At 39.1% G+C, this 15,866-nt stretch overlaps 1 protein-coding gene across 5 annotated transcripts in view; it reads left to right on the top strand.

Annotated features, from left to right (window-relative positions):
* The window catches only part of LOC105274991 (dipeptidase 1), a 64,618-nt gene extending 49,149 nt beyond the window's left edge, over positions 1–15,469 (top strand). For 4 of the 5 annotated variants that reach the window (XM_011331557.3, XM_011331555.3, XM_020030235.2 and 1 more), the window contains 2 exons: positions 417–486; positions 3,897–6,028. In XM_011331557.3, coding sequence (XP_011329859.1) covers positions 417–486; positions 3,897–4,493 — 667 coding nt within the window. In that variant the 3' untranslated portion in view covers positions 4,494–6,028. Of the gene's footprint in view, positions 1–416; positions 487–3,896; positions 6,029–6,072; positions 6,158–6,736; positions 6,813–7,756; positions 7,896–8,102 lie in introns of those variants that run through there. The other variant, XM_020030236.2, reaches the window with a different exon arrangement.
* Positions 15,470–15,866: the final 397 nt, after the last annotated feature.

Raw genomic sequence — 15,866 nt, 5'->3', positions numbered from 1 at the left:
GATACGATTTTTCGAGATGTCACCTCCCCTGTCTGACTGATTAATTTGTGTCTGACAGATGACATAATCAGACGGAACTCGAAAGAGCTTCGAGTTGCTTCGATAATATTCGAGACAACGTGTACACACACGTACGTAACAGCCAAGTGTCTGATTGGAGAAATAAAGTTTATGGGGATTCGACCTAGTCGAATTTCTCACGTGAAATTTATGACGACAAATGTATATTCGCACAGTGTATGGTAGATACGTACGAAGCTCCATACGCAACCTGATATTTTAGAAAATATTATTCCATCCAAGCTCACGTGTCCGAAAGGAGAAAAAGCAAATGCGAACACTGCTCGTAGCGCGACTGCTGGATTTTCGCGGTGCACAGACGCAAACCGACATTCTAACAGACATTTTCTTGGCAGGGCAGTCTGTTCGGTTGGCGAGACGAACAACACTCAGGACTCCACGCCGGGCCTCAGCGAATTTGGAAAAGTGAGTCAACGTTTACATTGTACGTTGCGTTGCGGATTTGTCTTTTTCGATGAACAGCGAAATATCACGTTCGTAAAAAATGTGCTCGCGTTACACACACACGCGCGCACTTCCGAAAGAGCTTCCGTTTTACGATCGCGACATGGAAAAATAATATCGCAGACTTTCGGCCAAGACGCGTCCCGCCGTATTGTAATCCGTGGCATGGTCGCGCGGCCACAGTCTACTTCATAATTTCATTGCAACTTTCATACATACTTATTACTATTATCTGTTGCATGCAAATAAAAGTATTGTGAAAAGTGAATCACTGGTCGTGACTTGTAAATGATGCACATTCGATGATTATTCGTGCTATTAGTAGACATCGACATAAACAATCGATACGTTCAATAGACGATTAAGCTTCACATCAACCAATTGCAGCCAGTAGCTGAGCACTAGCAGCTCAAGCCATGAAAATTGCCCAGTGGCTTTACGTCTGGAACATTTAGATAAACGAGACGTCATCGCGCACATTTGCACCGAGATATTCCGATTTTTGCGACGCGATTTAGATCGCGGCACCACCACCGTCTCGATAGCTCGAATTATTTATCCATGACGTAACCGGGGAAATGATCGTCAACGAACGCGCGACCGATCGCGTCCCACCTACATTCCCGTTTATCATTCCCGTCACTCCGCCGCGTTCGTAAAATTATATCTCGACCCACTTTCGCGCGGAATTCGTCGAGGGATTTCGAGCGTTAACGCACGGGTTCGACGATTTTGTCAGAGCGAGTTTCCGCCGTTGTACCGTTGCGCGAATCCCGAAATCCGCCCGAAAAACCGCTCAAAAGAAATAAATTCTTCCTGCATCGGATGATTTTACGCCGGGTTGAGTTTTCGTTGAAATTCATAGTCTCGCTGCGGTAACGGCAGCTTCTGATAAAAGAAAAAAAAAGAAAGGAAAAATGGAGAAAGAAACTTAATGGGAGGAATAGGGAGAAGAAGGAAGGAGAAAAACGAACGAGGGAAACGCGTGAGAACGTAAATCAAATGAGCTACCTACCCATTATCTCGCGTCTCTTGCAGTGGTTAAATCTCGCATTAATAAACGACAGGTCTTCCAGGGGGACATTTTTCGCGTGACACTGAATGTTCCGCGGTTTATCACTGACGTTCGTTACAATATGGAGCGTTCAACGAACGTGCCGACCGACTGGAATTTTTCGACAATTACAACTCGTAAATAAGAGCTCGTATTTACAAATCGTTATTTCATATTTAGGTTTTAATCTCGTTTCCATTTATTACGTACATGTACTTGTGGCTACTCTTATTTCCCGTTATACGTAATAACAGACACCGTTGTGCATGATTCACGCGTGAATAATAATTGACTGTGTTGCAATCTCCCGATATCAGTGATTCTCATCGTAGGTGATTATCGGAAAACGGTAAATACCTGATCCTCCAATCCGAATTATTATAAATTAATCCGGGAAACAGGTATTCCTGTATCCCTGCAACACGATATTAAATGCGATATTAAATGTGTTCGGTTTTGTTTGCTGCACCAACGAAAAGTCGCATTACCCTCGCATGTTTGGACTCTCGACTGGTGAGTGGTGGCGGCACACCGGTGCGGCGGTACGAAAATGCTATTGCTGGTAGCGCGGCATCTCGGTGAACGTTTCGCCACAAAATTCTGATAATCTGCGAGTTGCGGCAGTAATATCACTTTGTCTACGATGTATTTTCGTCAGACATATATATTTTCGGTAAATACAAAATCCAGTCTTTCGCGAAAAAAAACTTAATCGAAAAATCAAGGGAAGAGCAACGCTTTTTAACGCTCTCGTCTTACTCGAGATTGGAGTGTGAAACAATTATTATATCCGCAAAACTTGATAAAAGATTAGACAGAGAGTATCTACGTGTAAATGTACGAGAGCATCAACGAAAAGAATTTCACGTGCCGTTTCGAAGAAGAACATGACGAGCTCGTTCGAAAAGATAAACGGAATTATCTCAACATTTCTAGGGCTCGTATTCTCACTCGTATAGTTGAACGCTCTCTGTAACATTTTCCCGTTGTAAATACCGACATGCATTTCCGGCAATGAACGGCACACATCCCGGTGAAGAGAGTTCGTCCGCTGCATGTACATGTATGCGCAACGCGCAATTGGACGAACATTTTTGCCCTTTACTCTCTTGTTCCTTTGTCATTCCTATTGAACGACCCATATTTTCCGGCACCGTTTAGCAGGTGCGGCAGTACACGACGCATTCACGCTCGCACCTTGAATCACCGTTAATACGTGACGCCGTGGAATTATGGCGATAACTCGCGGCATTATATGTATATACGTATGTCACGATTGCAATGTATGCTTGATTTTATTGCGACTTTCGGATGCGACGATTAGTTTCGCAGCCTAGCTGCATGCGATGCTCGGCAGCAGGCGTTCAATTACGCGCGAAAATTTGCCATTTCTGCTATTTTTCAAAACGCTCTGTTACTACAATGACATTCCTTGGCTATTTCACCGGCGAATTTTCTTGACGGATGAGATACCGCGTAATCATCAGCCTCACTAAAACAACGTGCATCGCGGACGGTTCTCCTACAAAAACAATGCACAACATTCGCGTCGTTTGGATGAGATCGTGCGCGCCGAGAAAAGCAAAGTGTACACCCTCATCCTTAAAGCCAGAAAAACGAGACCATTGTGATTCGTTCTTCCAGCCACCTTCCATTGCTTCCTTTTCCAGTTGCATCGACAGGACTGCCTTTACCGGGATTCGTGTCAAGAAAATTAATACGACAAATTCCTAAATAATTATTAATAAATAATTATTAATAAATAGTTTTCTGAAATTCACTTTATGTTATAGTTAGATGAAATGTTATGCTACTTGAATGTGTTTTGCAGTTTCACATTAGTAACAATTCTCAATGTCTCGAAAATAAAATTTAATTGCGCTTGAAAAGAATTCAGATTAACGCTCATCAAAGCCTGCGTGTCGTCACCATTGTCGCACTAATACGAATGAGTATAGGGTTGCCGGTGCATCTTCGGCTAACGTTTATGACCGAAACCTCAGCATTTTCTTCATTTTTCATGCTATATTTTTCTCACCCGCACCCGCCATCCTATTCGACATTCCGGTTCATCACCTTGGACTTTGTGGAACGCTTATGACACTCGGATTGTTTCGATATTTTGCTTTCCTTATTTATACTGCAGTATTTAAGTATTTTCGGTATCGGTGTTATCGATGATCGGTGTACGAAAGTCAATGACGCTTGAATCGAGAGCGTGTCATTGCCACGTGAATTAGCGTTAAGTCGTCGTACGCGACATTTTCTAGAAAGGAAAATTTCAAACGCGCATTGGTCCTCATTCATTATTCCTCAGGCAGTCGTGAGGGAATTGAACAGGCTAGGCATGTTGGTCGACCTCTCGCATGTCTCGACAAGAACGATGAGGGCGGCCTTGCAGACGACGAGGGCACCGGTGATCTTCTCGCATAGCGCTGCCAGGGCGCTGTGCAATTCTACCAGAAACGTGCCAGACGACGTGCTCAGAAATCTGGTGAGTTCTTCAACATCTCGTGGACAGAAATGTGACAATGCAATCGCTCGCGCGCCCAAAAAGGCGAATCAATCCGTTGTTGCTGTATCACGTGCCTCCCACGATAATAGACAATCAGAGAGCGAAACGGAACTAATATATATAATATATATTAACGGCCAAAAGAGCGTTAAATGCGACTTGCGCAACTGGATTTATTTACATATTTATTTAGGTTTTTCCTCGATATCGCGCGAGTCATCGAGATCGATCAGTCGAGAGACTGCGAGCACGCTCGCGCGTACGTTATACGTTCTGCCATATGCTACGAACGACGGACGCGGAAATCAAAGCACACGTTTGCGCGTTGCCGAAAATGTAAACCGGTACGCGCGAAAGTTACTCGTCGTCGCGGCGTTCAACCACAGCGAGATTATTTGATTTTGGCTCGACGTATATTCGCGTCGCGCGGGCCAATCGGATCGATGAGGCCAAGTTCAGTATTGGTGCATGACAGTCCGAGTTCGCGTAATCACGAGATACCGATATAAAAAGCATAATGAAATATATCTATATCTGAGAAAAACCAAAGGGAATAAAAATCATATGTGCGAGAGAAAGTAAAAAAGGTTGAAAAGTAGAAAAAAAAGCGAGTTATAAAACTCGCGGTTGATTAAACGCAAGTTTTATCGACAGATCCGATATCCGCGAGATGCGTAACGTCGAAATGAAATTCGCGAAATACGAATCGTAAATCGTTGGTGCAAATCGAGCGCGAATGGCAGAGTGGTTGGTAATCCGCAAAGTTGTAAAACGTGTGCGAGAAGTGGGGGCGGGGGTGAGAAGCATGCAAGAACGCGTGGGATCTGTGTATCAACGTGCACCAAGTATCAGCGAACAAACTGTTCGAGTTGGAGTAGCAACGAACGAGATAATCGCCAACTATTCGCAATCGACGAAACTCGGAGGAGATATATCAAAATGGTTTCTAACGGCGCCCGGAAACAACGCGCCAAAACAACGTGACTATATTTAGAGAATAGGTGTTATGGAACAGCGTGCACACGGGAACTTTGAAGCATAATCCACGTCATTACCGGTAATTCTGCACACACCTCTATCTACCGCGATTGGCGTTAATCTCGTACTCTGGTGCGTCCATCGGAATTTTTGCTCGCCTGTTAGATTCGCGTGAGCGCGGCATGACGATTGGTAATTGGTATCTCTCGGTAATAGCGTGACAGTTGGCTCAGCCAAGTTAACCATATGGTATACGAAATTTTTTGTCCGGTGCGGTTATTCGAAACGGTTATTCTTTAGAAAAATTACATCAACGTTGATATCGTTCACAAATTTACTTTATCTTTAAAAGAGAGAGAGAGAGAGGGATGCCTTCTTGCAAGATAATGTACATGAAAGATTGTTAACCGACCATAAGAAGAAAAAAAGAAAGAGAGGAGGAAGACAGTTACTAATTAATTAATAGCAAGTTATCCGACGTTTCTCTTCGGCTTTTTCAAATCAGTCTAACATCTCCACGTCCGCGAACTTTACTTTCTTCCACGATCGATATTCCCTTAATTATACCCGCGAAAAGATAGTGACGGCGATCTAACCTCAGGTGGCTCGGTCCGATAACGTGTTATTAACCGCGTTGTCTTGCTGTCCTTATTAATATTGTCCATGTAATTCAAGTAACGTTAGGTCGCCCGAATTAGGACGAACAACGTTTACAATTTTCTAATAGATTCCTACAATAGAATCGAATTTTCGGGATGATAAAAAGAAGACATTTTTTTGCCAAACGAGGTTTAATTCGGCGAAGAAGGCGACATATGAATTTCCTTACGAATATGTATTCTAGTTGTATTATAGTAATTAATTATGTATGTACATACATCGTAACGCTCTTTACTGCAAATGTTACTATTCTCGTGCTATGCATTTGACAGTCGACAGAGAAAAAAAAAGAAATACGCGATTGCGACACGCATGACATTAATGCATAATTTACTCGCAGGCTAAGAATGGCGGAGTGGCGATGGTTCCTTTTTATACGTACTTCATAACGTGCAACAGTACCGCTACCATAAAAGACGTTATTGGTACGTACAACGCTACTCACCGAGCGGCACTCTCTAAGCCATGCTTTGGCAGCAAGCTATAACGTATCGATATTCGCATGTGTCAAGCGCGTGATCATCATTCCTGTATTTTAAATCATGAGACTTGATCGTAAACTTTGTTTTCAAAGTCATTCTTAAAGATAAATATGTTGAGTATTTCTTACGAAATACCAAACGAAAATCGTGCATCCATCTCAATTTTGCAAGAGTTCTGCAATTCGTCTCTATTCATTTACTTTTAATACAAGAAACATAGTTGTCTCTATCTTATTTATTTATCTTATTATTTGATTATTCGACGTTGACGAATATTCGAAACGTTGGTTGTCGTGACAATATCTCAATTATACAATAATATAAATATAATAACTATAAATATTGTTTGTGTCTTGCGTGCGTGCATGCATAAGAATCTTCCAAGTGGGTTACCTCACGCACAATCAGTCGCATTTACATCTCATGGACAAGTGCACGTGCATTTGTAATGAATGAGCATTTTGTCATTTTGACAAAAGCTGTCGCTATAACGGAATGATTAAAATCTTTATATTGTTTCAGCACACATCAATCATATACGTAAGGTGGCGGGGATCGATCACGTCGGGATCGGAGCAGGCTTTGACGGGATAAATTTGTAATTATTCTTTCACTGTGTGTGTTTATTCTTACACGACATGCAAGATGTTCAGAGACGACGTTGCTCAATCACATAATCACTTAACTCAGTCACATTACGAAAAGTGCAACACTCGATCGGGCGAGCGATCAGTGTATAATAAAATTGTATTTTTAGCTACTTGGATAGAATTCCGCTTTTATAAAACACATTTTTATAATTGCTCGTTTGTTTTGAAAAGACTATGGATCCCGGGAGGTTAATTTTACGCGGAACGCAAGAAACAATGCCGGAGGAACTGCTTTTGTTCCATGAAACTTTCGTACAAGAGGTACCCGTAATGCATAGTAACATACATATATCATCACTAACTTTCCCAACGTGACTCTCTTTTCGTGTCATGATACTTGTTACAAAGTAACAGTTTCCCTCAATTTAACACGCATCTAATGTGATTCTTAACGTTTTATTACATTAAGCGCGAGACTAAGGATAATTCATATCCACGTGACCAATTATCTTCATCAAATAGGCATGGAAAATTATGAAAATAAAGTTGACGCGTAGCATGAGGTCTCTGATTAATTGTACAAAGTCTATATCTCCGCACTCGACACTCTTGCATCCCACTTGAATGCTTGTTCACAGTGATAATCAGCCTGTTTCTGCGGGTACGATAGCGTACATGTCGATCACGAATACAATACCAAAGCAACATGAAAAATGTAGCAAAATCTCTATTACCTACGATATTAATTATATTGTAGCTACCTGGTATTGACTAACTTTCGCAAAGTCAAAACTTGTACTGTTTTTCAAAATAAACAATTTAGTTGTCACGATCGACACGACCGCGACGGCGACGCCGGCGTCGCGCCGTAAGCGTCGTTCTCTGAACGTCAATTCGAATGGACCAAGTTGGAAAAATCGTTCAAGCCTCACGAGGTTTGTTCCCTCCACAGCACTCCCACGGGCTTGGAGGATGTCTCGAGGTATCCGCAACTATTGGCTACTCTGCTAGAAGATCCGACATGGACGGAGGAAGACATCAAGAAACTGGCTGGCCTCAACTTACTCAGAGTATTCGCAAAAGTCGAACAGGTGATGCATCTGATTTTTTTTATCGAACGCAGGCTATCGTTTCTACGACTTGCGTTCACGACGGTTATGAATAGAAGATACTTTAGCTAATTGGACGCGACATGACTCGACACTTTTGCACATTTATCGTTGGAACATATGAAATTATCTTGTCACAACGCACTGTTGTAAAAGAAATTCAGAGAAAAATATCTTTTTCGACAACAGGTTCGTGACGAGTGGCACAGGGCAGCGGTGTTACCCGTCGAAAAGATCAGCCCACCGGACAACTCGGCCTGTGTCTACGGCGCATCTTGATCCTCTTTGAGGACACTGGTGCCGGGATTTCTCGACTTTGTGCGATCATCGAAAATTCTGCGAGTATCACGGTATTACTGGAGTCTGTGAGGACAAGGCGTGCCCCAAATCGTCAGAAGCTGCGAAAAACTCATTCTATGAGAAGGCTCCACGGATCCATCTCTAATCTCTCTAAAACGGCCAAACTTGATCGACGAAACCGCAAAATGACTGCCGATTTTTACTTCGAGGATCTCATCGCGCCTTAAATAAAATTTTACCGCGAGACCAATCTCTCCGCGGAATTGATGGCATCGAGGATCCTTCGTATCTCTCTACTCGTCCCCAACAGTCTTCAAAATCTCAGGATTAACGCTGTTCGCGATGGTGTGATGCCGATTACGACGAAAAATTTTTCAATTTTAAATCGATACTTTCTCCATGCTCGTAAATTATTGACATATAACATATTGCAATTGTTCGCCCGGCGTTTCCGTCCAGATTCGAAACTCGTTTCGAATATATCCGGAAACTTGACCATTGCTTTGCAACTTGCATCGCAAACGATATCATTTCAAGTATGCGGTGCATTCTAATTTGGAATAATCACAGACACAGAATACAAGTTTACGAATTGCAATTTTTGCAATCTATCAAGATACATTTAGAAAGATTTGTTTTAAACAGCTTGTATAAATTATTTCGCGAATCTCAAGAACGATCGAACGGATCCTCGGGAAAAACTCTCTTGCAAGAGATTTATTCTTTGTTTATTCTTAGCGTACATTTGATACCAATTATAGCCGTCTGATTCTCGTATCGTATTTATCACCAGCACGAACTTTACACGTTAGAATAATAAAACAGAATCAGAATGAAAACAGATAGCTATCTGGGTGTAGTACAAGTAACTACAAACAGATTGCAGCAACTATAATGCTCGATTACAAAGAATTTCCGACAGCAAAACGCTTCGGAAATAAAAGCCGACATAACACGATTATCATCTCAGGCATTATACTTGTTAGCGTTCTTTATATATACATTCAGCAGGAAGATCACAATCACACATCAAGAGGCAAATAGTACTTTTGTAATTTTTAGGTAAATTAACGAGACTATATTGTACATATATTTTGAAAAAATGTCCTGAATACTGAGAAATATTCGTTCCTACGTTATGCAAGAGTTATAAACTCATACACATTTTACATACTCATGCAAAATTTATAGATATTTCTATCATCTGAGTTGTTTCATGTAGAGAAATTTCCTTTTTAGATTTTTCAAACTTAATATACGGAAAACTATTCGTATTCAAACACTTATATAATTTTATTAAGAGAAATTATTGATATTTTGATGGTTGTTAAGAAGAAGTGACTCGAAATTTGTCAATAAAAATACCATTGATTACTGCGGTATTTGCCAACGGTATTTCGAAACTTCTTATGTCTTATATGAATGTCGAATCAGACAAGTGCACTTATATAATGTGCAAATGTAACGAAATCCTGATATAAGATTAAGAATTCGATGAAAAGAATATAAAATCTTTAGCGATTCACTGAAACTTGAAAAAATGTTTGTATACGCGTCAACAAAAGGAAGGAAAACAAAGTCTTGTTTTATGTCAAATTTCTGTAATAGCAACGCGATAAATCGACAAATTTTCGTGTCAGTGTCAATTTTCGTATCTCTTTTATTTTCGTCTTTTTCGAGAATTGATTGCTTTATACAAAATATGAAATTAACATTACTTCATCTAACATGCATCAGTAGACGACGGCACTTGACGCTTTTAATTAAATCGATTCACCAGAGAGCGTCAGCTATCAACGTGAAATGTATTCGGCACGTAGCTTGCATTACATCGCATATCGTACTAATCCGCGTTCTATTTCGACTATGCTTACTCGAGTGCATACGTAACCCGTGAGTCTAGCCGTTATCAATATACCGATGAACACTGCCATGCTTTTATCTTACAATGATCTTGACTCCTTTGAAATCATCAGTTTCGAAAACATCGCGATAGATTGTTCACATTGACAATTTAAACAATACAACAGAATTGCGTTAGGAAGACTTCATTGATAATTTCAAGTTGCAATTCACATGCGCTTACAAGTTTCTCACAACGTGATAGGTCCGATAGTACGCACTATCCGACACTATCCAGCTAACCAGCCAGCATCTGACTACACGAGAAATCTGTCATCCTGAATCGTCGTATAGTCACAAGTTTTACGAAAAAAAAATAAAACGTTAATTAAACGAATCACGAAAAGAAAACTTAACGCAATCTATATCTTTCGAGAACTATCGCTACGCGAGTTGTCTATACCGAAAATGACATATAATAATTTTCAGTATTTACAAAAGAACGTTGCATTCGCACGAATCTAGGATGTATCAACTTGCGCCATTTAAAATAATGACCAATAACTTGTGCATTTGTGAGAACAATCAATGCCTTTAACCTGCGACGTCATTTCACGAACAATGGAATGTTTGTTCATAGAAATTGTCAAAGAACTCTTGACTCTAAACTCCCGACAAACGACATGCTTTTGCAATCTGTTAAGAAAAATGCAAGAATTTAAAGGATTCGATCATTAACATACCAAAGATATGTGCAATCGTTGGCTGAATTTCTCTCTGCGACAAAATTCGATTTTCGATTGAGCAAAAGACCCAAATTCCTTTTTCCTCAAATTAAAGCTAACAAAATGCATTTGTCTCAAGAGATCTAGCAGATATGTTTAAAATGGTCAAAATAAAAAAAAGGAATTTACGATTAACCATAGTAGCGAGATACAGTTCTCTTTTACATACATTTTAGCAGCAATAATGCAAGTAACCGCCAGGTAGTCTACTATTAAGTAGCATAAACGACCAATAGGAGGATATGCATAATTTCTAATTCGTACAGAGTAAGTCTAACAAGTATGTAATTACGGCACTTTGCTCAATACCACCGATTAGGGCGTCAGGAAGATATACGTGCATACCGTTCTTTCTACAGCGTTTCTGTAATGTGTAAACCCTTGATGAATCCTTCGACTACGTTTCGATGAAGGAAAATGATCGTCACGATTATTCTTTATAAATCATTTGTAAGATGTTTCCTTCGCGCGTGGTGAAACACGAGCGAACGCTGAGACAAATGCTGTGAACCGATTTGAGTCGAAGGAATACTTAGATAATCATTCTCCGAGAGCGATATACGAGCGAGTAATATAGCCGAACGCATGGGCATTCATTCGGGATTGAGAAAAGAGATCCTATTGTCAAAGGTATCGTGAAGAACTGGAATAATTTCGAGCGTTTCGAGAATGTGGACGCGAAAATCGTCAAATCTAATTGTAAATGTCTGTTATTTTTTATTTATTGATAATATCGGCGAAATTAATTTAAATTAAACGAATCGACGTACCGTGATTCTCGAGTTTGATTTGTCTCTTTTGAAATGACGCTTGCGTTTACATTTTACCTAAGCCATTATACAAAATACAAAAAAATCAAAAAAGGAACATTAGAAGAAAAGAGACAAACGTGAAACATTCTTTTCTCGAATAGCTCGACGAATTATTCTTCCGATAGATGAAACAGTGTTCATTTTGTAAAACGTAACACAAGTAGAATGATCACAATTGTGTATGCGTAGAATTCATTTTTCTAAGATGATACATAGCGCGAATCGAACATAGAGCGAAATCAGAGGAAAAGTGCAAGAAAGTGATGAGAAGAGAAAAGAAAAGCGAACAAGAAATCTTAGCTACATAAAAACGTGTATAACATAAACAACTCACACACGCAACTGCCTAGAAACTCAGATTAATGATATTATACTTATTATATTATATACAATTAATAATATAACATGTCTAAACGCACAATAATGGGCGAGTTTGACGGGACGTAGGATGCGTCCGTTAGATACAATAGAATGTATTCAATCATGACTGAGTAGACGCGTACGTGCTTGTACTCGCAGTGCGCTATACGCCTGCAGTGTCCCAAACAACTCGGAACATATTTCAATGACAGATACTAAGGGCCAAATTTGCCATAATGCCATAATTTTAATGCTGAGCAGTCGATAGCCACGAACAATCCAAGTATTGCGAGCGGAAATATAATTAACTTTAATTTCGGAAATTTTGATTAGCCCGATATCTTATGCTAGAACGTAAAAATTGCGGTACGATAAGCTGTTTGACGATATTTTCGTTAAAGAAGAATTAGCTTTGCATGAATATTAAATATAATAGAAATGAATAATCGGTTATGAAAATACTGTACTGGTACTGGTAGTTTTGAGATACAACCGTACAGCCGGCAGAAGGAGCGAATCAGATCGTAATAGTACATATGTACTCGAGAGAGAGGGAGAGAGAGAGAGAGATCATAACGCGACACATTTCTGACCGTAGCTACGATATTTTTCACTTCATTCGATGAGGATAATGTACTCCCGATCACTTACCGCGAAACAAGTTTTGCGGTCGAATACCGATATATCGAGTAATACGAGCGACAACAAATCACTTGATTCAGTCTTTACCAAGATTGCCGATTTCGCTATCTCGGCAAAGGTATGATTTGGAAAGGTAAACCACTCACACGGGAAGGGCTCTACATATCTCTCTTTTTATTACGACTTTCGGATAGTTCAATGATGTAAATGCAAGAAAAATCAATCGCGCTGTCACAATGCTGTTTCGCATAAAACGCACGCCTATGAACACCAACGAGATATTCGCCGAGATATTGTCCAAGTTTATTTTGACTTAACAATTTCCACATTCGACCAAGATGATACTTTCAATTTAATGAAAGACAGATTGCAACTTTCACCGACTCTTGAGATAAAGACTCTTTGCAGGAGAAGTAACATCACCGACTGTCACCAAGCTAAACGCGAGAATCGAATCAACGTTGAACACTCGTACATGGTCCGAGAAAGAGCGGGTAGCCGTAAATTTTCCATTTTGCAAACTTTGTCGAGGACGTGAAACTTTCGTGCGCTCGCATTCTCGATTTATCGCTTTGTCGAACGCTCGAGATGAATCCTAGAAAAGGTGACGAGTTGGAGCATTCGGAAATATCGTTCTAAAGAGCGTCGCCGTTTATCGTTGCGAAAACTTGGGAACGAGAGACGGAATGGGAGGCGTTTAAGGAGAACTTTATTATCAACAAATACAAGTACAATCAGCAGGATGCCTCGAGCTGTTCGATGACTATATATACAGCGTGTAAAAGTTTTTAGAAAAATTGATTATGTGACAGGATGAAAGCAAGATAGAAAGAGAGAGAGAAAGAGAACGAAAGAAAAACGAAATTTAACTGTGTGTGTGTGTGTGTGACGAAAATACATTTAACATTGCAAGGATTAACATATGGCCAAATAAAGACATTATGAAAATGAAGGCGATATAGAGAAAGTTTTAATAAACTAATTCTTAATGCTATAGACAAGAGACATTATCGATACTTATTATCTAAGAAACATAGTATATATATACATGTGCGTAAATATATATATATATATATATATACATATACGCATATGTATGTGCATACATTACAAATAGACACACACAATCAGGAAGAGAAAAAGGGAGAGAGGAAATGAAAAAAAGAAACATACATGTACATGACATCCTATGAACGTAATTATAGTGTATATATTAATATGTGCGTAATTACATTAATATCTATGCAAATTAGGCATCAATGTACTTGCGCACGTAAAATGTGCATGAGACTAATTCACTTGCTATTATCCATATGACAACAGATAAATATATACCGTATGCATATGTAGGATGTCCAGAAAAAAACTATCGCCATTCCTCAGCTATGAATTCTTTGATAAAATTTTCATATCCAGAGAGAATTTTTAATTTTTTATATTCAATGACTTAAATATCTTGATGAGAAAAATTAGATTAAAACTTTGTGTCTATGTGAAAAAGATATCTTAAAAGTAGACGTTTTAAGTTAGAAAAAGAAAGATCTTTCAATTTTTTGACGAATCAAAAGCTTAACAACTTTTACTTAAAAAATCTGAAATTTGCAGTATTGAAAGAATTGTTAAAGAGAAAGGGCGGTGATAATTGTGGAACATTCCATATATAACGAAGAAATGCGTGTGTGTGTGTGAGAAAGAGAGAGAGAAAGAATATAAATGTATGAATGAGAGAAACAACTCATGCGGAAGAATGCAAAGAGATTAGAAATGCAAATTAATTGAGAATTTTTTAAAGAAAGTCGAACCACATTTTTCGAGTGTACACACACCGGTTTCGATAAATTTACGGAAACACATTTACAAGTGGTACATTTACTTGCAGTTTTAGTTAGAGTGCGAGAAAGGTAAATTTAGAACACGCGCGTACGCACTAACTTTAGACGTTTGGGTTGGTTTGATGTTAGAAACGATAGAGAACGAAAGAGAACCTCTCGAATCGATCGTCGTAGATGCGTCTGAAATGCGGCAATAAAATCGAATCGTATCATGAAATGACGAGGTTGTTTCCGCGAATAGTTAATTAGTTTTATTGGACCCTTATCGTAGGGACAGTTTGCGCATTTTTAAAAAACAATCTTTTTTTTAAATATGCTGCGTATCGGCTTATCGACGAGATATATGGCGCATAACTCGCCGTTTGCTAAGTAGCTTTACATTAATTAGACGCGCTTACTTCGCTATAAAATTCAATTTCATTCTTATACTACTATACGCCATCGATATTCTATTACAAACCATTTTAGCCAATGAATTAACAGCATTTATACTCGAACTTTCTTGATAGTAGATTACGGTCGTTAAATTTTGGTATACAAGTAAAAAGAATAAGCGATAAAGCGTGATAGGTTGAAAGAGATCTTTCGAAAACCTTTAAAAGCTTGCAAATATCGCACATGATACGTCGAGTAAATTGTTGCAGCGTATAGGCAAATTATTGAAACAATTAAATAATCTTGCGCAAACTTTGCACGATAAATGCGAAAGGTGATAAACTCGTCAACCTCGGCGAAACAAACAGATTCGATTTTAAATGTCAAATATTCAAACAAAATTGTTATTTCGCGTAAGGAAACGAGTTTTGCGAAAAGCGGCCGACGAGCGGAAGACGATCGCAACGGCAGCGATTTTATCTACGTTAATCTAGAAGACATTGCTGGAACAATGATTTGTACGCCTTCTATGAAGGACCCTAGAGTACGTTATGTTACCTAATACCCATAAGCACACATTATCTAATAAATATTATTTACAAAATCAATCAAACACTGTTGTTTACTCGATTATTGTTTCCCAAACGCCGTAATAAAATTTCTTAATTATTATAGAAACATTTTAAAGTCGATATACAATAGGACGGTAATTAATTGAAACTTTACACGAATAGTTGCGAAAAAGTAACTGATATCGGAAAAAATCTAGTGTATAAATTTCGATATTTATTGTATCTCATCACTACACGTACGAATGAATAAAAATAGAATCATGCTACGTTGTAACGTATAATTTGATCAAATTAACCTGGTATAACTTTCTGCACATCTAAATACTTGTCACGGGAATAACTAGGCTCGCATGTATAAGTACGAATCTACCAGAAAGATTGTCATTCGCACGCTACCTGGCCGCGACAGGCATAGCATTTGATACGCCGTGAA

The sequence above is a fragment of the Ooceraea biroi genome, chromosome 1 (genome assembly GCF_003672135.1).
Source record: "Ooceraea biroi isolate clonal line C1 chromosome 1, Obir_v5.4, whole genome shotgun sequence".
Classification (NCBI taxonomy): Eukaryota; Metazoa; Arthropoda; class Insecta; order Hymenoptera; family Formicidae; genus Ooceraea; species Ooceraea biroi.
The sequence above is the reverse complement of the archived record's forward strand: the minus strand, read 5'-3'. Positions and strand labels throughout refer to the sequence as shown.